The following is a 24,052-nucleotide window of genomic DNA, read 5'->3' as shown; positions in this document are numbered from 1 at the left end:
GGGCCTGATGCTCCTGTGGATACTTAAAGCCCTCTGCACCCTGCTGCAGCCAGGCTCTTGGGGCTCAGGCTGTGAGCAGGATCCAACACACACATTCATAGAGGCCAGGAGTGCAGCACTTCCCTCCAGCTCCACAGCACATTTGTCAGGTCACATTATAAGCAAGTCATTTGTCACGGTCGCATTACCAGCACCTTCAGCTGAACACTGCAGCCCAGCAGAGCGGGGCTGCATCAGCTGCCTTCCCTGCATGGGCCTGCTGCAGCAGCTGGCAAACATCTGGAGAGGACCTGGCACTGCAGCGGGCAAAGCCTCCAGCAATGCCCCTGTCTCCCCTGTAGGTCTGAGCAGCACTAGGATGAGGGGGACCCTTTTTGAAGCAGGGATTTGGATCAGGGAGATGCAGCTGAAAACAACTGCACCTAGAAACTGAAGAAAAAAAAAAGGAAAGATTCAAAGATCTCTCTTTCCTTGACTTCTTTTCTCCTTGTTTCTTGCCCTCCCTCTCCCACTGCAAGAGCACACTTCCCACATTTCTCCAAGCTTGAAACTACTGTGTGTATTTACACTATCCAGATCCATTATTCATGCAAGGCAAGCGCACCAATTAATTAGGACTGCATTTATATAACTCTGCAGGTAAAGCTATATGTAGCCGCTTGTAAGCCAGAATGGGATCTTATTTGCGCTGCACCAGATATGACAGGTTTTAAATATTGATGAGAGAAGACACATGAAGGCAAAACCTCTGGTGGGAAGGGCCTTGGAGGCCTGGCATGAAACAAGGACTTCAAAGAGCAAGCTCACTTTGCTAGATCAGACACATCCTGGGCTACGAGCAACGAGTGAGCTGCCGCCACCCCTCGAACCCTGTGAGCTTGGAGAGCCACTGACACTTGCAAGAAGAAGCTCCTGGAAACCCTGGCTTGCTGCTCCCAAACACCAGCATGAGCCAGGAAAGAAGTGGAAGAGGAATTCCAAGTGACAAATGAAAACAAATATTCTAGGTGGTTGCGTTGTTGTGACAGGCTCATTTATCTGAGCCACCAGGGAAAGGGCGACTGTGGCTGGAACATCATCTTTCCTGACAGACCAAGCACTGGAGCATGGAGAGGTATTTCCCACTGGTAGAGAAACTGGGTCAGAACTTCCCACCATGGCAAACAGGGATCTGATTTGCTCTGAACCACTGCAGAGCTTTTACTAGGGATCACTATGAAGGGATGCCCCATGCAGGAAAAATCTCATGCGTCAGAAACTATGAGCCCTACATGCTTCCTGACCAAAGAAAAATGAGGTTTAGCTCATACCCGTACTACAGGAGCTGCTGTAACACAGCTCTCCTTGGAAATGGGTGCAGGAATGCTGCTGGGACCACTGCAGTGTCCCCACGTACCATGCAACTGTGACGGGGCTGTCATCTTAATGACAAGGTTCCTACAAGCTATAGGACACCTGCACATGCAGAAGAAAACAACACACCACCATTTTAGATAACCTAAATTTATCTATAATTAATTGCTGAATTTTTTTTGCATTGCTTTTTAAGAGCTTTAAGTCGATGATCTTCTGCTGGTTAACATTTACAGGAGCTTCAGCAATTTTTTATCCCTTGAACATCCAGCTCTGTAAGTGCACTAACTGAAACCTCACATGCAAACAGCAAGATGCTTAGGTTTGCCTTGTACATTCCCTGTAAAGATCTGACCTTCATTTTATACCTAGAAAGGAAAAAAATCCACAACATGGCAGAAAAATGAGGTTATATAAAGCCCTCTGACTCCATCTGCCCACTGCTGCCAAGGGGTCTGCACAGAGATTTGTCTTGCAGGATCCCTAAAGCTCCTGACCCCAGGATGTGTTATTCCTACAGCTCAGCTGGAGTTTTGCTGGTTAAACCAGTGCATCAAGGCTCATTCTGTGCCAGCAACAAATGGAAGGCTGATTAGGGAACTATATATATCTAATATATGTATATATAGGGAAAAATTAAAATATATTCATGTCTATTCACCCTTCTGGATGACACAAACATTTTCTGCAGTGCTGTTGGATCTATTGATATTTAATTCTCAAATTTGAGGGTTAGTTCTGGTGCACATTTTGAATTCATGAGACCAACTTTGTGCATGAGGGAAAACAAAGCTGCAACGCTGCTCCCATGAAAGTCCTGGTTTCAAAACTAGCTTGGGCCTTTTTACTTCCACTGCAATTAAAGACAGCTGCAAATCTAAATCTCTTTGGCTGCCTGAAAGAAGATTCAGCCTCAGAGAAGGAAATTGGTCAGCTTCTGAAAAAGGAGGCCCAAGTGTCCGACAGATGCAAGGAGACATGCAGAGGATGGCAGCAGGTCTTGGGGGCACCAAGAAGTGCATAAGAAGAGCACCAGATTTCCTCACTTGACTTTTTTCTATATGCATTTGATGTTATTGTTGGAGCAACATCAGGAGATGGTGGATTTCCTGAAAAAAGCCCTAACATGGGAGGTACTTTGTGAGACGTTCAGAAATCCCCATTTAGAAAGATCAAGGTGACAGAAAAAATGAGATTCCTTCATTTTGAGCTCTGCTAGATGAGACATGAGAAAGGGCTGGAGCTCTACCCCTGCCAGTATTTCAAGACAGCATTGGAAAACCACCAAACCTCCTGAAGGCCTGCACTGACAGAGGAATGGGCCAGTTATCCCACTAACAGGCCTTTCTTCAGCTCTTTTGCTGGGCATCTCCAGTACAAATTAACTCCAGCCATTTCTGAGCTTGGCATCCTAAGTCAATCCTTTTGGAGCTGCACTTGGGCCCAAATGCCAACTCATTCCCTCAGCCTGGACACCTCCATGGCATCTTATGATGAGTAGGAGCTCTTTCTGTAAACACAGCAATATGTTTGGCAGCTTGAACAGGCTGACTTAGGAGACCCAAAAGCCACCAGCTCCAAGGGTTTATTTGTCCCGGCTGCTCTACTGGGTTTTAAAGGTCAAATTTATTTTGAAAACACAGTAATCTGAGTCTTCCACTGGTCTCTCCTCCCAGAGATCTGCTTGTACAGTACAGTCTGCTGGAGCCACACCCCATCTTAATCAGACCATAAAGTAGCATGGAAGAAATCCTGCTCCCATTAACCAAAATAAATCCATGGCCAAGAGTCATCAACAATAGTTAGTGCAAAGCTGGTGTAGGAAAAAGCAGAGAGGCCTGGCAGGAGCAGCCTGGCTGCTGCTGGAGCCTTTGGGTGCTGCTGGGATGGGTACGAGTGCTGGAGCAGCACTCCACATCCATGGAGTGTGCTGGGAGCCTCGGGGCAGACACATCCAACTCAGCATAGCTGTGACAGCTGCTGTTGGCTACCTCTGTCTGGCCATCAGATGCTTCCTGCCCCAAAATATCTGGGAAGAGCAAAGACCAAGGTATGTCCCTGCAGCAGCGATGAAACTTCATTTGCTGATCTCTGCATTTACAGATTTTCTGGTTTTGAAGATTCAGGGCACCTTGCAGCTGGCAAAGCCACAGCCAGCCGTGCTGGGGAGCATCTGTTCTCACCACTGCCACAGCCCACCACGTTTGCAACAGAAGGTCTGCACCTCTTTCAAGGACTCCTGCTTTAATCCTCACCATAGCAACTCAGCTGTTTCTTGCCCGCCGCGCAAACGGTGTCTAATAGAGAACAGAGCTCATTTTACTCTGTGGCTGGATGCAGGTGAAGCTAAACCTGGACAGATGGACCTGAGGAAATGGGCACTTGAGAAGATGGGGCCACCACAGCTGCCAGCTGGCCCCAGCATCTGCCCTGATCCTGGCTGAGCCCATGGGACTGATTGCATCAGGGGGGCAGAGGATGCTCTTCAACTACAGCCCCCCTGCCTTTCCCCACTCCTCTGACATGGCAGGAGCTTGCAAACACCTCTCAGCCAGCTTTGCTCCAGCACATCTCCTTTTCAAATGAGGTCCAAAAGCTGTAAGCCATATGGGAAGAAGGCAATGGGTGAAGAGCCCAATGGGGCTGTTCAGAGCCACTAGAAAAGGCGTTGGGCTTTAATCCTGGCTATGGTGGCATTAACTTTTAATTACCTGGGGACAGAACAGAAGGGAGCTGGCAGAGCCCAGGGGACTGAGCACAGCCCAGCCCAGCAAGGCAGCAACTCTCTAGCTCAGGGCAGAGCTCACCAGCTTAGCAAAGGGATTAGTCCTCCATTCAAAACCTGCCTAGGAAGCAGCAAAGAGAGAACAATTTTCTTCTATGTGAAGAGAACATATTAATACACCAGCAAGCATTGTATTCATTACAGGATTGCAGCTAATCTGGTGTCTGCTTTTATTCTGCTGTTGTTCTGCTCCTGTACTGCTTGCAGCAAGCAGGCTGGGACAAAGGCAGAGCCAGGCTTCCTTACAACAGTCCTCACAAACATCCACTGGGGCAGGGGATTTTGGGGTGCATCTATGTGCAAACCATGTCCTCTCTCAAAGCAGCTTGCCAGCCTTGGGAAGGGCGCAGGGCTCTAGCAAAGCCTGACCTACAAAGTACTGAACACACTGTGCTCTGATAACATGACAGACCTACATACTTACCAGACTGAAAAAATGCTTTGCCTGGGATTTGCCTGTGTTGATTTTTGCCCTGGAGGAGCTCAGAGGACCACCTCGAAGAGGAGCCATACCATCACCATCAGCTGCCTGAAATTCCTTCCTGTCTGTGCCCCTGGCCTGAGGCATTACCCAGTACAGGGAGAGATTGGTGACCAGAGTAACAGACCTCTGGCTAGTGGAAATTAAGGGGGTGGATGCTCTAATAGTCCATTCACTGAAAAAATCCTTTTATCAGACGTATAGGTGACCTCTTCAGAAAGCTAATTGAATGACCCTCAACATATGAACCCTTCAATGAGTCACTTGGGCTGAGTTCAGAGCAAGGCAATGAGTGTCTGTGCAAAACTCCATCAAAAAACCCAAGAGGTGGGGAAAAGCCCCTTTATTTTTTGGTGAACTTCTTCAATACAAGAACCAGGAGCTAAAGCAAAAGCAAGCACTTCCTCCAGAGCACGTGGCCAGGCTGAGCAGCTCAGGGACACCCAAAGTCACACAGTCAAATCCTGCAGCTGGATTTTAAATGGGGTGGATAATTTTATGACCAATTGCATTTGTGGCTGGTATGTTAAGACAAGGGTAATGAAATCTTATCCTTTGGGGCACATATGGATCATTGCACAAGTCAGGCAGGCATCTGCCTCTCCCCTGCAAGTGGAATTGTAATTGGCAGGGACTGTAAGGACTGAAGTTGAAATTAGGGATTAAATGGGACACAAACGGCACATGGATCCAGGGATAGGGAAAATGGAGCTTTTCAGCTTCTTCAACTGTAACAGGCCACAGGAGCAAATAATGATCATGAACTTGACAGATGCTGGACCAGTATGAGTTCTGCCCACCTTGACTGAATACAGCTGTCACCCCAATCATGGGCTAACTCTGCTCAGTAGTTCTAGGGACCCCTTTAGGTTTGGTATTCCAAGGGCTTATTTATAGCAAACCAGTTCTATTACCTTCACAAAAGTTGGCAACACTTGCTATGGTGAGGAGAGTGGCTGGAGGTGGCTATGCCAAAAGGATGAGCAGAGGGGCTTGACCAGTGTAACAAAATGCTCAGGGTTACTGACTAGAGAGGTCAGGACATGACCTTAAACCAGGCTGAGAACAGTCCCTCGGGACTTGCCTCCAGAAATCCTGCTGCTCCACCCAAAACCAGCTCGGCCCTGGCCAGTTACCTCCTCCAGCCTTCGCCTCTGCTCCTTCTGCTCCTCGATCCGCTTCTGCCGCTCGGCCAAGAGCTGCCGCTTGTGCTCCTCGTTCTCGCGCTGCTGCTGCTCCAGCTGCTGCCGGCGCAGCGCCTCCGAGCGCTCCTTGTTGGCCAGCTGCAGCCGCAGGAAATCCCGCCTCAGCGTCGACTCCCCGGGCAGGTTCAGGATGGAGCTGCACACAGGAGAAGCATCAGAGAAGATCCCCTCCATGCAGCCTTGAACTTCTTGCCTCTGTGTCATTTCCCAGCATGGACCCTCCCCCCTCCATCCCAACAGCATCCGAACACCTGACGGAGCTTGGGCAGCGGCGGATGGAGGGATGGGGGCCTGCAAGTGCCAGGCCAGGGTGGCAGAGCTCTGTTCATGGCTCACCAGTCATCTACTCACTGTAAATGCAAAGGTTTCCTTTACATTAAGTTTCTAACCAAAGCCTCTGGTGCTGCAGTGGCTGGCACACACTATATTTAGCTGTGCACAAAGCACATTTAGCATGAATCATTGCCAGCTATTAAAATACTACATTATCTCAGTGAAATAATGGAATAACCTGATACTAATTACAATGGCTCTGAAAAATGCCACGAAAAATGCCACCAAAGAAAGTTCCAGCCCCACAGGGCTTGCGGCAGCACCAGGGAGGTTTCATGGTGAAAAATTATACAGAAACATAGAGTCGCACTTGGATGTAAGGAACCACATTTTAAAGAGGTTTTTAATTTCACCTCACATTTTTCCACATCTCAATATCCACATTCCCATGACAGCACCATGCTGTGCTGCAGATCCCACAGGCAATGGGGTTTTGTTCCCCATCTTTTGGTTAAGGTGATCCAGAGCATCAGTTTATACCCATGCACCAGCTGGCAGCGAGAACATCCTCTGTTCTGCCAGGGAACAGGACTCAATGCTCAGACTGTCCTTTTTCCATTTTCACTTCATAGGAGCCCATAATCCAAACTGATTTTATATAGAGCTAAAGGGATGTACAAATGAAATGCTGATTCTTACCTCGGCTCTCCAGAGTCATTTTCCTCCTCCTCCTCCTCGCTTCCACTGTACTCGTACTCTGTCTCATCTAGGAACAGAATTGCTCATCAGTGCCCTTTGCTGGACTCATTTGTTTTTCCAGTGGCTGAAAACCCCAGAGCTCTGAAGGCAGAACAGCCAACTCTCTTTACCTCGCATGACCAAGAATAAGCAGCATTACTGCTCTATATTTTCTGGTTTTATGGGGGCCACAAAGCCAGGGAAGCAGCAGCACAGTGGGCAACAGCCCTGACAGCCACAGCCCCTTGATATAGAGATGGGGAAGTCCATGAAATAAGAATTTATCCCCATATGACAGTGAGTGACCCCCTTCTTCAGGACGGTTCTGCAACGGGAGGTGCCCCACCAGCTATTGGAGCCGCAGTCACAGGATGGTGGGATTCAACCAAGGCTCTGAAGGCACCAGCTCCTCTTTCCCTAAACATGGACTCTTCCTATGCAAATCCATGTAATTTCCAGACAATGAAGATATCTACATAAAAGCTCACTGCAATGTTGTGTTACATACTGCAATTTCTGTTGGGATATCATCCTTATCGGATGAAGGGAATTATAGCCAAAGAAAGGCTCACATTTATCCAATTACTCTCCATCTCTAGGGTCCAACCTTCATTTGCCAGACTAAACACATTTAATACTTCATTGGGATCCCATTTTATTGTTTTGATTGTAGTGAAATCTATTACAAGGGGCTGGAAGGTACGCATGAAAAATTAATTCTGCTACCAATAAGAAGAGAAATAGCAATGTATTAATTTGCTGGATTCTACAAATGAGCTTTCAAATTAAAATTCAGTTCACAAGCAGCTGAATACTTTAACAAGTTTCTTCTGCTATCTGATCTTTCTTGCAGAGGACTTTGATAGGGCCTGGAGAGTTCACTGAAAACATTCAGTTTAATAGGTTATTCCTAGTCAGAGGAATTGCTTTGGGGCAAGGGTCTTATCTGGATGTTCGTTTGCACAGCCCTGCTCATCGCTGGTGCTGCAGGGATGTCACGTAGATCAACACACTTAGCATGAAATACGTGAGCTGGGGAAAATTCGGCTTAGCAGCTTCACCCTCCCACACGCCAGCACGGATCTATGCAAACGTAAATTTTATACACATGCTTTAATGAATCAAAGCTTAGATGTTCCTTGTGGAAATTACCACCTGGGCTAAAAAAAGACACCATTTTTCATTAGGAAAAAACCAGTATTTAAAAACACTGATTAACTCTAATAACAGTCACCTGTCTTCTTTGCATAACACCCATTGTTTAGTTATGGGTATTTATTTTCATTTCAATGACTGAGAGGAATCAAACCAAACAAAACAATCTGACCCCAAAACCACAGGAAGTGTGGTCACACAGAGGATCACACCTATTGAACTCAACCAGATTGCAAAGAAACTCACCCATCTGAGTGAGGGGTACTGGTACTGAGACCATGGGCAACCCAGTCCTCTCTGCCTTCCCTCTTTTACCCACATGGATGTGCCTTGGTCTGCACTAGCGATCCCCAAGCACATGGAAGAGGTCATGGATTGCCCAGACAGGGATGCCTGAGCACATGGCAGAGGTCAAGGATTGCTCAGAGTGCTGCTTCTCCACTAACCCTCCTCTCTTCTCCACTGACCTTTCTCTCCTCGCTTCTTTTTAGTCCTGTCGATGTGGTCCTTGAGCTGGATGCGGACCTGCCTCTCGTTGGGCTGGTCTCGGATGAAGGGGTGCTTCATCAGCTGCTCCGTGGTTGGTCTCTGGCTGTGGTTCTTCACTAGGCAGCTCTCAATGAAGGATTGAAACTTTTTAGACCTGGTCAAGAACAGGGAAGGAAGGTACAGAATTAACAGGTAAATGTATTGATTCTCATGTTAGAAAGTGAAAAAAACTTGGTGGTGTTTGAGAAGATTTTGCTCAGTTCTTGCTCATCATCCCAGAAAGCTGGGAACCATCAGTATGACCAGAGAACCACCAAAGCCAGATGTCACCAGCGGCAACCAAGAAAAAGCAAGGGAGTGCTCCTCCTCCCTTCCCTCTGAACCTGTGAAACTGCAGGTAGAAACGAGATACAATGCGCACAGATATAAACACAGTGCCTGAGTGGATTGTTTCGGGCAGTGTTTCAGGAGATGAATCTTTGTGAAGATGAGTGCGACACGCTAGGTTAATTTTTTTTTTTTAGATTTAAGTCCCAATAGTGCAGGGCTGGGTCAAGCTCAGGCAACCTCTGGGCAATGCTGCTGCCTGCAGCTCTTCCCTGCTCTCTCAGCAGCATCACAACCCACCAGGTCCAGGGGGCCACCAAGCCCCTGATCCAAGAAATTGGGACATGCTCTTTTGATAGAGATGGGAACAGAGCCCTGCCCTCCTCACAGCCTCCCTGCCCACAAAGCTACATTCAACCTCAGCTAAAACAGTTTCAGCCAAATCTTTAATAAACAAATTTGTCTTAGTCTCAAGTGCTGCATATCCAAAGTTTTCCTGGAACTAATTTCACCACATTATAAACTCAAGAGAATGGGGATTTACAAGAAAGGAAGATGTTGACAGGCTACTGTAGTCTGTGTTGCTTTAGCAAATAAGAAAATGAATATAAATTAATGTCAGAAGCCAAAAGATACTACAGAATTGCATTAGTAGTAAAACAATAAGCTTTCAGGGATTTTACTTTTAAGCTGTGAGACTAGAAGTGATTTAACTTTTAAGTGCTAATCCATACAAATTCAGATGCAAAAATAAAATATGCTAGTGGATCCAATTAAATCTTCCCTCCAGCTTTGCTAATGAGCAAATCTGCCTTCTCCACCTTGCCCTGAGAAGTGCAGTGTTCTCAGTGTACCCAGAAGGGAAAATCAATGTGATACTCAAAAAAAAATCCACTTCTAAAATATGATTCTCCCTCGTTGGTGTGAAGCTGGAGAGACTCCAGTCCTGGATGTGTGGTCCAGAGCATATGGAAATACAGTACAGGTGAAGTAGCTAAAAGGTTTTCCTCCTGGAAGTGCTGGGATGGGGGTCCCAGTGCCCCGTGATGCCCTAAGACACCTTTGGTGCCTGAGCAGCTATGGACAGGGATTTCCTGTCCACTTTCCAGCTCAGGCCACGGGATTTCCCAAAAATCTTCCTCTCTAAACAAGCCAGCCTGTCCAGTGGCACAGTTCAGCCCTCACTGGAGCAGAACACCAGTTTCTCCCTGGCTCTGATCTAGGAGAACTCCACCACAATTTTCATCCCCTCCCCAGGCCCAGGTCAGCCCACCTTCCTGAAGCACACACTCCTCCAGCTCCTGGGGTTTGTAAAGCTTAAATCAATGTTTGCAAAGTCTTTGCAGCTGCTTGGATGAAAAGTGGTATCACAGTGCAAATATCACCTCATTAACAAAGAGGTTTCATGTCTTTTACAAGGCAGGGCTAGAAAAGGTTTATGGGAACAAAATCACTAAAGTTTGAGTTCATTTTGCCTGCAAACAGGGGAGGAAGAAAATAAAGCTTCATTGCTGGCTGGCTTTAATTGGGAAAGAAAATGATACACCAACGACTTTAATTTCAGAGGAACACAGCACTATTTTAAAAGCTAGTTTGAGGATTTAGCAAGCAACAAAATTATTTTCCTCTCTGCAATTTTTAATTCAGGACAGGCTCCCATGCCAGTGTTCCCTCTTGGCTTTCCTGACTTACCCTCAAAGGTGCTGGAGTCCCTTCACTACTTCCACGTGTAAGGAAAAAGATGGTCTGCCCATGTGGTGTACTTTTATTTACGTGTTGCTGTGCACAAAAGCAAGGACAAACTCAAGGTTCAAGTTGAACCTTTCTCCATTTTGCTTTGCTCTTGTGACCTGTGCTTGTGAAAGTCAGCCCACTGACTGCCAGGGAGCCACCCCAAAAGCCTGGTCAAACACCTCCATTCTTCCTTGGACGGGCTTGCAGAATTCCAGGACCCATTCTGGCAAGGTCCAAAACCTCCAGCTGAGAAATGAGCCAAGGACAACAAATCTGCCCAGTGACACATTGAAAATGCCATAAAAATTTGCTTTCAAGGAGTTGGTGGAGCTTCATCTGGATCATTCGGAGCTTTCCATTGCAATGACAGCTTGGAAGATGGATCTAGGTTTGAGCTGCCTGAGGTACACGTGTCCCAACTCTGCTGGACACCAGGGATCCCTGCTTGTTCATGGAAGGATAGCAGAGGCCAGGTGAGCACCACGTTGCCCCTTGAAGCTGGAGTTTTATTACACTATGGCTTCCCAGGAGATCCTTCCCTCAAAGCACCCAGGATGCCACCCCGGCACAGGCAGAGCACAGCCCTGGGCAGACACCATAGGATGTGCAAACCTGGGACAGCTGCCAGACGTGTGGGAAGGTGGTGCCCAGGAACCCCCCACCTTGCACTAAGCACATCCTGCAATCTCAGGGCAGGGACTAAAACACAAATTCCATCCCAGCTCCATTTTTACCTTAAGGACATGGGGAAACATCCTGCTCAAAATCTGCTTTCATCAGCTCCCCTCTGCCTGGAGGCTGAGGGAGTCTTTGCTGAATAAACAGCACTTTTGTATGAAAAATAAACTCTGAAGTCTCACAATTCTTTTTGTGCTGTAGGAGTGAGAATAACAAAGGAGCAGACTGGTGATCTGGCAGAAAACAAGCACCTACACTATTTTCTCAGCTGACTAATGGCATCCTCAAAAGGTCATGCAAAGAGAGCAAGAATATCTGACACCCTCTGCAGAGCCAGCTGGGAATGGGCCCTCTCCTCCTGGCTTGGTACTGGAGCAGCTGATGATCAGGCTGACAGAACTGAGATGCCTCCTGCCAAAGCCCAGGTGAGGTTTTAGGCTGGTCCTAAAAGCCCAACACCGTGCATCCAAAGCAGAGGACTCCAAGTCCCTCTCACTCCTCTGTCAGCAACAAAATACCTGCTGCTGTGGCCCCAGATGTTGTCAATACCTACCATGGGCTCTTCTCCTTTTTACTGGTCTGTAATAAATAAAATAATAAGCAAAATTTAAAGGATTAAGGGAAAACTTCCCCCTGTGAGCTCAGCCTGTCTGGGAACAAGGGGCAGTGCTGTCTCTCTAACATGTGGCAGATCTTTCCTGACTAAACCACTGCTGAACCTGGGGCAGGAAAACAGCACAAACCAAAGACAAGTGTTTTTAAGGACTCCACTTCCATCAACACAGAACATACAGTAACAAAACAACATCTGCTGGGCTTCAGGAATATTTTTCCTGTGGGTTTTTATTGGCATGCCTCACTTTCTTTCCTTTTTTTTTTTTTTCCCCCAAAACAGTGATGCATCCTTTCCTGCAAAATTTTAAAATAAAGCCCAAACTAAGTACAAATCTCTGCATTCCTGGGCCTTCAAGATAAACCATCCTTTTTTTTTTTTTTTTTGGCCTGGATACATGTTTCCACTTGAGAACAGAACCTAACTGGAACGAAACGGGAGCCAAGCAAAGTGTCATCAGACTTCAGGCTGCACAAACTGCCCTGGAAAAACCAACTCTGCACTGTGAAATGGCAGGGTGAGCATGCTTCTCTCTCTGCATACCAAGGAAGCCCTCCATCCCACGGTGGATCCTTCAGAACAAATTTCTTCTCCAAAGGAGACCAAACCTCAATTCTGGGGTTGATTCTGGGGATCATCACCAACCCCTAAAACTATATAAATGCCAACACCATGTCCCCACCATGCCTGGCTGCAGAAACAGGTTGCTCCAGAAATGTTTTCACAGTTCCTAAAGATTGAGAAAGAAACTCACCACTTCTTTGATTTCAACCTCGGGGCCGGGTTGCGGGGGATGAGGAAGAGGGCTCTCATGGGATGCATGTCACACAGAGCTGCAATTTGTAAAAAGAGGCATTAAACATGGCACAGATATCCAGCTGGGAGATCTGAGTTTCCTCTGAGGCTGCCAGACCCTCGTGGCAGGATGACTGCAGCAACAACCCCCTACAGACAATCCCCAGCCCTGGGGCTCAAGTGAGGGCTGATGTCCCCATCCAAGGGCTGTGAGTGTCCCCAGCAGTGTCAGGGTCAATGCAGGAGCTGGCTGGGGACACCTCTGCTCCTGCAGCTCCACGTCCTCAGCACCTGTGAGGTGCTGAGATCAATGGGCCACAGCATGGGACAGCCACATCACATGCCACCATGCTCTGCTTTATTTACTTGCATTTTCCAGCAAGGACGGTCCCAGGATTATGCTGAAAACTGCGGCAGTGTGACCTGTGCAGGTGCACCAGGTGAACCCAGCGTGTCACTACTGGTGTCACACCAGCTCCTAGGTGTTTTACCTGCTTCCAGTCCTCCATCCCTCCTTCATCCGTGTTTTATTTGAGGAAACCATGTCCCAGAGTGCCCAAACATGTATCAGGGTCACACAGGTCTGCCTTTGCTCACTGCCATCCTGCCCCCTGGGCCATGCTGCCCTGGCAGCTTTGTCTCCATGGCGGCTGCGAGCTCCGCTTCAGCAAGCCCAGGTTGCTTGGGAAAACCTTGGGGTTGTGTTTCTTGCACAGAGCCGAGCTCTGGCTGGTGCTCAGCAAACCCCAACATGTTACAACCCAGGGATAATGAACAGAGCAATGACTCTACTCACGGGGAGCACCTTCGGCCATCTCGATGGCTGTTATCCCCAGAGACCACAAATCACTCTGTGAAAGAAAGCAGAGGGACATTGCCAGTGGAAGGAGAAATGGACACTTTTATTTACCCTGTTCGCAAGCCTTGCTCATCCCTGAGTCTCCTGAAGGATCAGAGCAGAGACGACATACCTATTTGGGAAACTCTTTGATTTCATACCTGTATCACTCTTCCTTCCATCTTCCCCCTTGCCAACAGGGACACCCAAATCCCCAGCTCCAGCCAGACAGCAGCAGTGAGCTGCCCTCCAGTGCCTCCCCCCCCACCCCACCATCACTAACGAGCTGTGGCTGCACCCCCAGCCCTGGTAACGAGTCCCAGGGGATGGACTGGCTCTCCTGGCAGGGCAGGAGGCAGAGGCTGTACGTGCCCAGGGAGAGAAGACGAGCATAACCCATCTGCTGGACTGTGAACGTGACTCAGACCAATGTTGGTGCTTTCATCTAAAGCTGGAAGGGATGGACTCTGCCTTCCACCCTTCCTCTTGTACATCCAGCTCTCCCTTGCCCTGCTGTCTGCCATGTCCCTGCAGTCCCACTTCACCTTTCTCCTCTCCACTTCAAGAGCTGCCCTTTCTAAACTGCCTCAAGCCTCTAAACCTACGATTTCGTGAATAAATCCCAGAAAGGTTGTTCTTCCCAGCACAGAGTCCCAAAACCCCAGCCAGAGCTAGAGAACCACAAGCACCTTTTCACATACACCCCCCCAGGAAAGACAACTTGGATTTTCAATCTCAAGGCACCTTTCCTTGTTTTTAGCTCAAGTTCTCCCTTAACAAATGCTGTCCTTGCTACACATCTTTGTACCTGCTTAAAAATTCTCTCTCAAATCTTATTTTCAGCCCTTTCACAGCACAGTCTCATCCATTCTTTGTTTCTGGTCAGCTGGGATTTCTGCTGCATACTTAATTATCACAGTCTTTCCACATGATTCAGCACACATGACCCCTTCCCTCCGGGTTGCCACTGAACTCCTTCCAAATTCCTAATGTGTCTTTCCATACTGAGGTGCCCAGTATTATATGCAAGATGCCAAGTGATCTTAAAGCTGGAGGAATACAGAAAGGGATTATCACCTCTCTAAGTCTCCCAGAGAAAGCAGAAAACTCAGCGGGAAGCACACATTTTATAATGATCTGGAATTCAGGATTTTTTTGAGTGGTTTTTATTTTTAAGACTGAAAAGCCTTTCAGTCCATCCAGCAAAGGGATGCTGTGCTAATGTATTTGCATTGCCTTGACTTGGGAAGGGAAGCAGGCTTCTTTCTCCCCGTGCTTTTGATTCTAAGCTTATTGAGAAGATATCTCTAAAGAAAAAAGGAAGACTGGCTGGGGAAAAAACCAACAAATAACCTCAGCAGTGGGGGGTTTCTATTTGTTCTTTTTTAAAGTGGTTTATTTATGTGAGGAGGTATTTACTGCCTCCTTCCATAGATTACACAGGCATCTCTTTCTGGCTAAGAAAACAGTGAGATCAGAGGCTTTTTGTCCAACAGATTAAGCCTGTGAGGATTCCTTTTCTCACCCTATAAATCTCATCTTTTGTATATAGTACCTTAAGCCAGTCAGCTAAACCTGAGAGCATCTGATTTGCATCCTTTTAAAAAGAAATAATTATCATTTACATCCTCCCCACCCTACTTCAAAGTGAGAGCATCAGGTGCGGGGATGTGATCCGGGGTATGGGCTAATGTCCAGTGGCTCCCACATCACCAGGAGCTCTGAAAGCACCCTGCATGGAGCGTGTCAGCAGCAATCAGCCTCCTGTTCCACACCCCCAGCCATGGAAAAATGGCCAGGGCCAACTTCAGAGAGGCGAGCGCCCGGCTCGCTGCGAGCATCTGATCCTCGGGGACAATAGAGGGATTCTGGTCTTGCCGCCTGTGCATCAGTCCACGGCATATTAAGTGCCCCAGTTATTCTGGCAAGAGGAAAATCCTCGGGGATTTCAGAGGGTAGAAAGTAGCCTATGAAGATATCAGTCCTTTTTAAGAGAAAGAATAATAAAAAGCTGTGATTAATGAGAGTGTGGCACAGGCAGCTGTCGGAGAAGTGGTGAGAGCAGCCAGTGCAGGGTGCAGCCCTGTCATGAGGCACTGCCCTCAGCAGAGCTGAGGAAATGCCCATTGTAATTGGTTAATCAAAGAGTAATAGGTAACTGGAGATTAAACTATTTCTACACGTCCCCATCCTTAACTATTTCCGTAACCCAGAGTCTGAACTCGGACTGGAGAGCTGCTGTCTGGAAAACCATCGGTTCAAAAGCTGACTGATGCACTTAAATGGCTGCAATAGCAAAGCATCATTTGGTTACCTTAAAATCATTCATTTCTCAAAAATTTCTCTGAATGATCAGTAATTGCAGCCCAAATTGTACCACGATGGTGGGCTGTGGCTCTGTTACATCGGAGTGTTCTACTTTTAGAAAGCAGCTCACACTAGAGGGTCTCAAAGCCCTTTTTAAACACCACCTTGTGAAGCGACCTCTCAGCATGCACACAAACAGAGGTACAGTGAGCTTCACACATGCCTGAGCTTCCCCCCCAGAGTTCATGTGTCAGTGTCCTGACCTCCTCTCTGGACACACTCAGTGGACCTTAGCAGGCTTGGAGTTAGAAATTCAAGTTCTGGACACTCCAAAAAAACAAGGAATAAAAACCCAAGGGATATTTCTACAGATGTGTGTCCAGAAACTTGTAGTAAGGCAGAAACAGGATAAACTATATTAAGCTCTCCCTGCTTTAAACATCAGACCTCTCTGCAGTTTGAATGGGCAGGTGGGACTCCGAACCTTCCTGTGGATCTGCTGCATGGCACAGAGCTCTGTGCCACATTATAACTCAGCAGCGATGTTGTGCTGCCACCATTCCAAAAATAAACTTCAAACAGGCTGGAGAGACATGTGAAAAGTAGGTCAGCCCCCTAAATGTCTGATTGTGTGGCAGCCTTCACATCTCCCTGCAAATATCAGCCTGCAGGCCAGAGGATGTGATTTTACCCTTTCTAAACCCGACCTGACTCCTCTCCAGAGTAAATAGAGCAAATACAGCTTGTTTGACCGGAGTATTTAAATACACAGCACCAAAAAGCAGGGTAGCAGGTAGGAAACCTGAGTCTGACACCTTTCTCCACACGGGGAAAGACTCCTCACAGTAAATTTGGATACGTGAACAGCACAACAAAGCTTCAGGATGGACCTGAACTGGCATCCCAAAATCCCACAGCCAGAAAGCAGGAGGAGCCTGCGCTGCCTGCCAGTGTGTTTTCAAAGCTGCAAGGATATTCTGGATTCCTGAGTAAGAAGATGCTCATTTAGGTACCTTGAAGTCGTAAGTGGCATCGGGATTTTCATCGCAGGCGATGACCTCGGGGGCCATCCAGTAAGGCGTTCCAATGAAGGTGTTTCTCCTGCCCACCGTCCTGTCCAGCTGGGCGCTGACACCAAAATCCACTGCGGAGCAGGGAGACAACGGGGCACCGTAAGGTCAGAGACAAACCTGAGCAACACTCTGCTGCTGAATGTAAAACATTGTGTTCGTTCAGAACAACGCCACACGGCTAGGAAAGAAAGATGTGGCTGAAGACATCCCTGTTTGATCTCTGCTGGGATCAACAGAGGTCAATCAAGGACAAACCTGATCATCTGATGTCCAGGTTTTGTACAAAACCCTGTGCCTTTTCCTCCTTGCCAGGAGGCAATGAAAAGAAATCACAGCTCCTCATACTAATGAGAAACAGGGTTAGCAACATGAATAAGCAGCAGCCTTTGTTCTACGCTTGCTCATTTGAATTAAAGCCTGCCAAATACTGGTGGAAGCCTCATTTTTCTACCTAAATTCTTGCTGCAAATGGCAGAAATGCAAAAGACTTAAGGAACTAAGGGCCAAGGACAACGGCCCACGGGAAATGTCAAGCAGAGAGCTGCAAAATGAAGCAAAAAATGATGAAATCAAACCAATGAGAGAATACTCTATGGTCCACTAACTGCACTTTGCACAACACAATGGTGGAGATTTGCCCCAGACAATTTCCCCTTGGAGGGGAATCTTCACCAGCATAAAGCCAAATGAGCTGGTGGTGCCATCTGTTAAGCCAGGGTTTTATTCTGCTGTAGATGGAGAGAGGAGGCATGGGAAAACCAGGCTTGCACCACACATGACCAGTGTAAGGGATTTTCCAATACCAGCATAAATAAAAATGTGCAAAGACAGCCTTAACATTGATACTGGACAAGCAAGGATGTGAGCACATCATCTGCACTCATCTGCTGCCTTCCATATGATCACCACACCAATGCCAGGGTGACTAACACAGTGCACGAAATTCAGAGTAGTTCTTGCAAATTAAGCCCCCTCCATCAGGTTAGCTTGGGAAAGGAGTCTGGACCATGTCACACTAAACTGAATGGATTATCCTCCAGGACACTGCTATGCAGCTGTGGGGGAACAGCCCTTGACACCATCTGGTGATGCACACAGGGCAGTTTTCAATCCAGGGCATGAAAAACTGGTGTTGATTGTTTAACCTGTACCTGTGGCAGAGCTGTCTGAACAGAAACACCACTGCAAGTGCACCTCTGCCAAGCAGAACCTGGCCATCAACCCCTGGCACTTTAAGGCACAGCACTCAGTCAACACCCAAGGCCATGCTATCGAAGCCAACATGACAAAACCCACAGAGGAGCTCTTGGTACCCATCCTCTTTCTTCAGGTCACGTACAAGCCAGTTTTGCTGCTTCCCCCCAGCCAGCCCAGCCGCAGTTTCCAGGAGCTCTAACCCACCCTTACCTAGTTTCACTTCTGCATTTTCCGTCAGCAATACATTCTGTCCCTTGATGTCTCGGTGAATTACTTTGTGCTGGTGTAGATGACTCAATCCCTGGAGAATTCAGAGAAAGGTTAGAGGAACCCAAGTTCAAAGCATGTTATTTTCTGACATTCCTCCTCAACCAATTATGCTCCAGAAATGAAAGGTTCACAGTTGGAGTTAAGCACTGGAGAATGCTTTTGTTTATCACATGCTCCAAACACTGTCCCATGTCCCATGCTGGGAGGACATGCCTGGCAAGGAGCCTGTCAGTTCTAAAGGGATTAAACCCAATCTTTCACATTCCTGCAGGAACCTGCATTAACCCAAATTCTTCCATCGCTCCAGACATGATTTCCCCCATGTGCTCCGTTGCCTCAGGGAGCCATTTCTGCGGCAGAAATAACAGAATAGGTTTGTCTCCTTTCTCTATTTCCATCATCCAGAAACTAAACAAAACAATTCTCTTGTTATATCGGTCCAATAAACTGGATTTCAATACACTGAGAAGCTTGTGTTAAAAAAGCTACCATGCAAATACAAATATTGTAACTTGCACATATCCCTAACAGAGATATAGCTTAAATAAAAAGCCTGTCTCAAAGGCTAAAGATAAACTGGCTTTGCTGTTGTGCTGGTTTATTAGCTCATTAATTTCTTTTTGCAATGCACATTTTTATTTCATTCATTTATTATTTCAGTTTCAAAGTAACATCCACCCAGATTGCCATCTTAGGAAAAATATGGATTACTTCAAAAACTAATTTTGCATTAGGTTTACATTTCACATTAAACATTCATATTTGAGGAAGAAAAGGATTTCTGCTATCGCTTCTGGTAGTTATTAGTCATTTTATGCTCGTCACCTTGGGAAAACTGTGGAACAGATTATATCTGTATGGGAGTCCTTATTTTAGCCATATTATACTTGGTTACAGGCACCTTTGAGCATCGGAGCAAAGTGAAAATTCCACTGAAATTCAATAAATCCTTTAACAATGTGGGATTGAGCCTCGTGTCAGAATTCCAACTGTCCACCACTGTCCGAACCACGTGAGCCACGTTCTGCCATGTGAAGGTGGGAGCCTTTCCTCACCCCAAACCCCACAGAGGTCACCTGCCCCAACTTGTGGCCAAACTGCAACGGGTGGCACTCGATGGTGGCCCCAGGACATGAGTCAGGCTGGGTTCTGACTCACTGCCAGGACTATTTTAAGGAGCTGGCTCACGGAGCTCATACACATTTTAAAATAAGCCCATGTAACTGTGGCCTCCTGGCACTGAAAGCAGTGTCCATACAACAGCTGATGAGTTACAGTGCCAGCATCTTTTGCACATCATGCTGGTGTGGACAGTGGCATTCAGGGACAATGCAGAAGTGCTGTGCCACCTCTGGACAGCCACAGCAGCCTCAGTGTCAGGCACATCCTTTCAGAAAGATCATTTTTGCCTCATTTTCTTTAATAGAATCATTGAATTGTTTAGGTTGGAAAAGACCTTTAAGACCATCTAGTCCAACCATAACCCTGACAACTGCCAAGGCCAGCACTAAACCACATCCCTAAGTGGCACATCCACACCTCTTTTAAATCCCTCCAGGGGTGGGGATCCATCCTTCCCTGGACAGCCTGTTTCAATGCTTAACAACCCCTTTGATGAAGAAATTTTTCCTAAACCTCCCCTGGTGCAACTGGAGGCAATTTCCTCTCATCCTATCACTTGGATGGCTCTTGTACAGATTTCCTTCACATGCCAAATATTTCTGTTTCCTCTTGAACAAATCTTCAGTTCCCAGAGCAATAGATGTTAATGCAGGGCAACCATTACAATCCCATCCTCCAGCCTCAGCAGTGCAAAATGCAGGGAAGTCTTTGCTGAAGCTGCCATCTCTCAGTACATGAAACTCTGGCATGGCCCATTTTAAGACATTTCAGTCAAACATTTATATCGTGAATATAAAAGCTGCAGCATCCTCATTAAAGTCAGACATGTGGATTTAATAAAACATAGGATGCTTTTTAATCAGGAAGATTCTTCTTTCCACAGACTTTATTAGTCCTCCACCTTTCTGTTAACTAAAAACGTAATTGTAAAGTAAATAAATCTTTGCTCTTTTAACACTAACAGGAGATGATATTTTTGTTGAAGGAAAAAGAGGGTTAAAACTCAAGGAACTAACAGAGCTAAAGGGCATTAAGCAGGACTTATTTATTATGCATCATACAGGCACATGAATCATTCAGGCCTGCTGGCACCACACAGGCTCCAGCCCATGGCAGCCCAGCATCCACGAAGTCTGCAGAGCCAAAGGCTTCCCATGTCCCCTGAGCACTCAACTGCCACACTCCCAACAACATTCAGCTCCCCCTGGACACGTACCCGCAAAATCTCTCTGCAGATGTAGGCAATCCACTCCTCCTTCAAGGTGTTCCCCTTCGTGTTCTTGATGAGGTCGGTGACGGAGCCCGCGCCGCAGAACTCCATCACCAGCTGCCAAAGGGAACAGGAATGTAATTAACGACATAAATGTCACGCAGTGACACCACCAGCAGCATCCCCCGGGCTGCCTGGCCCCAGGGCAGGACCCCAACGCTGGCATTGCTGCTGTGGGGACCCCACAGTGCTACGCAGAGCCATTGGGACATCATCCTGAACCTATCAGCTTGTAATCCATTTGGGGTTTGCTATAAAATGAAACAGTAAAAGGCTGGAAGGCTTGAAAGGCTTGTGGCCCTCCAGAAGATTGGGAGCAAGAAACAGGAATCAGTCCAGTGCTGAAAATCAGTGCAGGAGATCAGAATCTCAAACCCTACCCCTACATGCCCTACTTTATACCTGTGATCAATGTTTAGTATCAACAGCAATAAAACAAAACTCTGGCTCTTGCATAAGTTCTTCAACTCTGAAAATACAAAGGCACTGAGGCAGATATTTGAAAGCTTCCTATGATTTAAGAACCAGGTGTACTTTTCAATTTTTATTTTTTATTAACCAGACAACCTTTGGTTCTGATCATGTTTCTGAGCAGGAAACTTCCCTTGAGGGGAAGGTTGCCAAGCAGTGTCAGGCCTCCCACAAGAGAGCTGCTGTCCTGCTGCTCAGGTTGGTTCCAACATGACTGGCCACCACTGCTTGTACCACTTCCAAAATTTCAGAATATCAAATATAGAAGTGTAATGATCTAACCCAGCCCAAACTTAATCTTGTCATTGAACAACTGTGAAATAAACGTTACAAAAATAGCACGGGATGTGAGTCTGCCTCCCAGGGATTTCACAGATCCCCAGGGCGTGCAGGAGCCATCAGCGTGCTCCAGAAAGCAAGCACAGCCCATGTGTGAAAGAAGCTTCCTCCAAGGCCTGTGCAAGTGCTTCTCCTCAGATGTGAAACCATGTTTTCCAATTAGATCTGCTTCCTGCTTAAAGATACTCGCTTGCCAGTGGTTCCTTGCCAGATTCTTCGATGTGCATGCTTCAAGTTTCTTATCACATGAGGCTTACATGGCATTTTAACGTTCTCCAAGCAAGTGACATCACTACCAAAAGCACAGGCCAAGAAGAGAATTAAAACGGCAGAAGGGTTACTCCTGACCAAATTGCACAAATGCAGTGATTTAAGACTATAATAAATTATAATGATTATAAAATCCAGACACAGGATGGCCATAAACCTTCGGGCTAAATAAAATACTTGAGCAGACTATACCTTACTTGGTTTTGACCATGCTCCTATCTTTAGTTTTGATATTGAGTTTCTCTTCTCTTCCTGAACAGGTGCTGAAAAATTCTGGGAATATCCCTGTTATGTCATGAAAGTGGCTTCAAGAAGTGGAAGAAAGGGCAGAAATGGACGGGTCACCAGCCAAAATCTGCCCCATGCAAATGTATGGGATATCTGTGTATACTGTCAACAGTAAGGACAGGTAAGCACCAGAGAGGGAAAAAAACAATGCAGATACTGCCATAATATCAATTTATCAACACTAAGGGTATGTTTAGCCTGGAAATGAACAGTCTTCCAGGAGAAAAATTAAAATGAACATAAGTCCTTGCTGATTTTAGGGCAGAGCTTAATATACTCAGAAAAGGCTTCAAATGGCACTTGGAAAGTGCTTTGCCCTCACACACTTGCATCATGACCAATTTTCTTAAGGGATGAAGTCATAATGGAGTAAGACAATAAACTGGAAATGCATTTTGAATTTTTATTAACCATAATTAAAATTATCATCAAGATGGGCTAAAGGTAAGATCATCTTCTGAAATTTAATTTGCAAGGACATTTATTGAGGAAGTATTTTTAAATACAGTTCATTTAGCATTGACTTAGCTCTTCATACCAGAGTGACAGCAAACTTCATAAGCAAGGCAAATTCAGAAGCTGCAGCTGTAAATCTCTGTGTCCTGCTGTCTCATGAATTTTTTGTTTAAAGAGCCTTTGCAGTTTTCAAATCAACCACCACTTTCCTCAGTTTGGGAATGGCAAGACCTCTTCTCCGATCTCTGCTGTGTATTACCTGGAAGAGCTCAAACCCTTCAGAACATCAACCCAAATCCATCCTACAGTGAACTGCTCCAGCTTGTCTAGAGGAACTCCCCAAATCAAATCCTTTATTACACAACACATCCTTCTGTGTTCCTATGCCCCAGCCCAGGAACAATTTGACTTCTTTTAAGTTACAGAAAACAAGCACACAACACCCTCAGGCTAAATGCTACTGGAAATCAATCCTTCTGCTGTGTGTGTAAACAGAACCTGGGTGCAACATGGTCCCATATGCCCAGGCCACCCAAATTTCTCATCCCACCCCACCACCTGGCTCCCATGCAAAAGAGTCCCTCACCATCTGCATCGTGGGACCTGAAGCCAGTGACAGAGCATTAAAAGCACAGAGACCTTCCCTTGGTGGATCTGCAGAAAAGCTGATGCCCATTTCAGAAACAGAAATGGCAATCAAATTGGTGTTAAACAGCAAATAAAATATTCAGTAGCAAGATAAGCCCAGGTTTTCATTGCTTGTGTTGGTGCTGGGGTGGGAGCACTGGGGCCAGCACGGCTGCACTCTCTCCTCTCCAACAGCAGCATCCAACTGCTCTCACACGAGTTCCTCCATAAATGACTTGCCTGGCTCTGCCCTGCCTGCACCTCCCTGCACATCGAGGCCAGCCAGGCAATCCACGCCCCTTGGGGAGGCAGCAGGCAGCTGCCACCATGGGTCCTGAGCAGGCTGAAGGCTTCAGGTTAGGGATGGCAGCAAAAGGAGCTGGGCTCATAGTCCTGAAGTGTTTACAGCACTGACATTGCTTTGAAGAGGAGTGAGAGTTAAATAGTGCTGGATCACTCTGCCAGACAGCAGCAGCAATCTGCTCTGGTAACCCTGAGCTCTCGGTCAGGAGTGGAGGAGCAGCCCCGATCCCCTCACGCTCCCCTGGGACTGCAGAGCTTGGAGGGACTGAAGAGAGATACAGCTCAGCTGAAAACAGACCCCTCTCAAATGTTTCATGATCCAATTTCTGTAATGCAAAGAATCAGCAAATGCCCAAAAACATTTTTCAGGGTATATAAGCAGATTAAGAGCAATCCTGCTCAGAGCTGCATAGGTGTAACCCAGTCCTTTGACAGCTCATGCCCAATTTTCAATGGAGCCTTGCTGCCCCCGTTTCTGCTCTCCAGATCCCTGGTGTGACTCTGTTCACATTACCCTAAAGCAATTCACTGGGCCCCCACAGCTCAACAGAGTAAAAAAACACATATGCAACTACACAATCACATCCCTGAGCAT

General features: G+C 46.8%; 1 protein-coding gene across 9 annotated transcripts in view; it reads right to left on the bottom strand.

The window, feature by feature from the left end:
* The window catches only part of TNIK (TRAF2 and NCK interacting kinase), a 153,819-nt gene that overhangs the window by 40,134 nt on the left and 89,633 nt on the right, over positions 1-24,052 (bottom strand). For all 9 annotated transcript variants that reach the window (XM_048314994.1, XM_048314988.1, XM_048314987.1 and 6 more), the window contains exons 5-12: positions 20,650-20,760; positions 18,252-18,342; positions 16,785-16,915; positions 13,423-13,477; positions 12,586-12,664; positions 8,458-8,633; positions 6,797-6,863; positions 5,756-5,960 (exon numbers count right to left, since the gene is read on the bottom strand). In XM_048314994.1, the coding sequence (XP_048170951.1) occupies positions 5,756-5,960; positions 6,797-6,863; positions 8,458-8,633; positions 12,586-12,664; positions 13,423-13,477; positions 16,785-16,915; positions 18,252-18,342; positions 20,650-20,760 (915 nt within the window). The remainder of the gene's footprint in view (positions 1-5,755; positions 5,961-6,796; positions 6,864-8,457; positions 8,634-12,585; positions 12,665-13,422; positions 13,478-16,784; positions 16,916-18,251; positions 18,343-20,649; positions 20,761-24,052) is intronic.

This window comes from Corvus hawaiiensis, chromosome 10 (assembly GCF_020740725.1).
Source record: "Corvus hawaiiensis isolate bCorHaw1 chromosome 10, bCorHaw1.pri.cur, whole genome shotgun sequence".
Lineage (NCBI taxonomy): Eukaryota > Metazoa > Chordata > Aves > Passeriformes > Corvidae > Corvus > Corvus hawaiiensis.
Note: the sequence above shows the minus strand (reverse complement) of the source record. Positions and strands in the feature narration are given on the sequence as shown.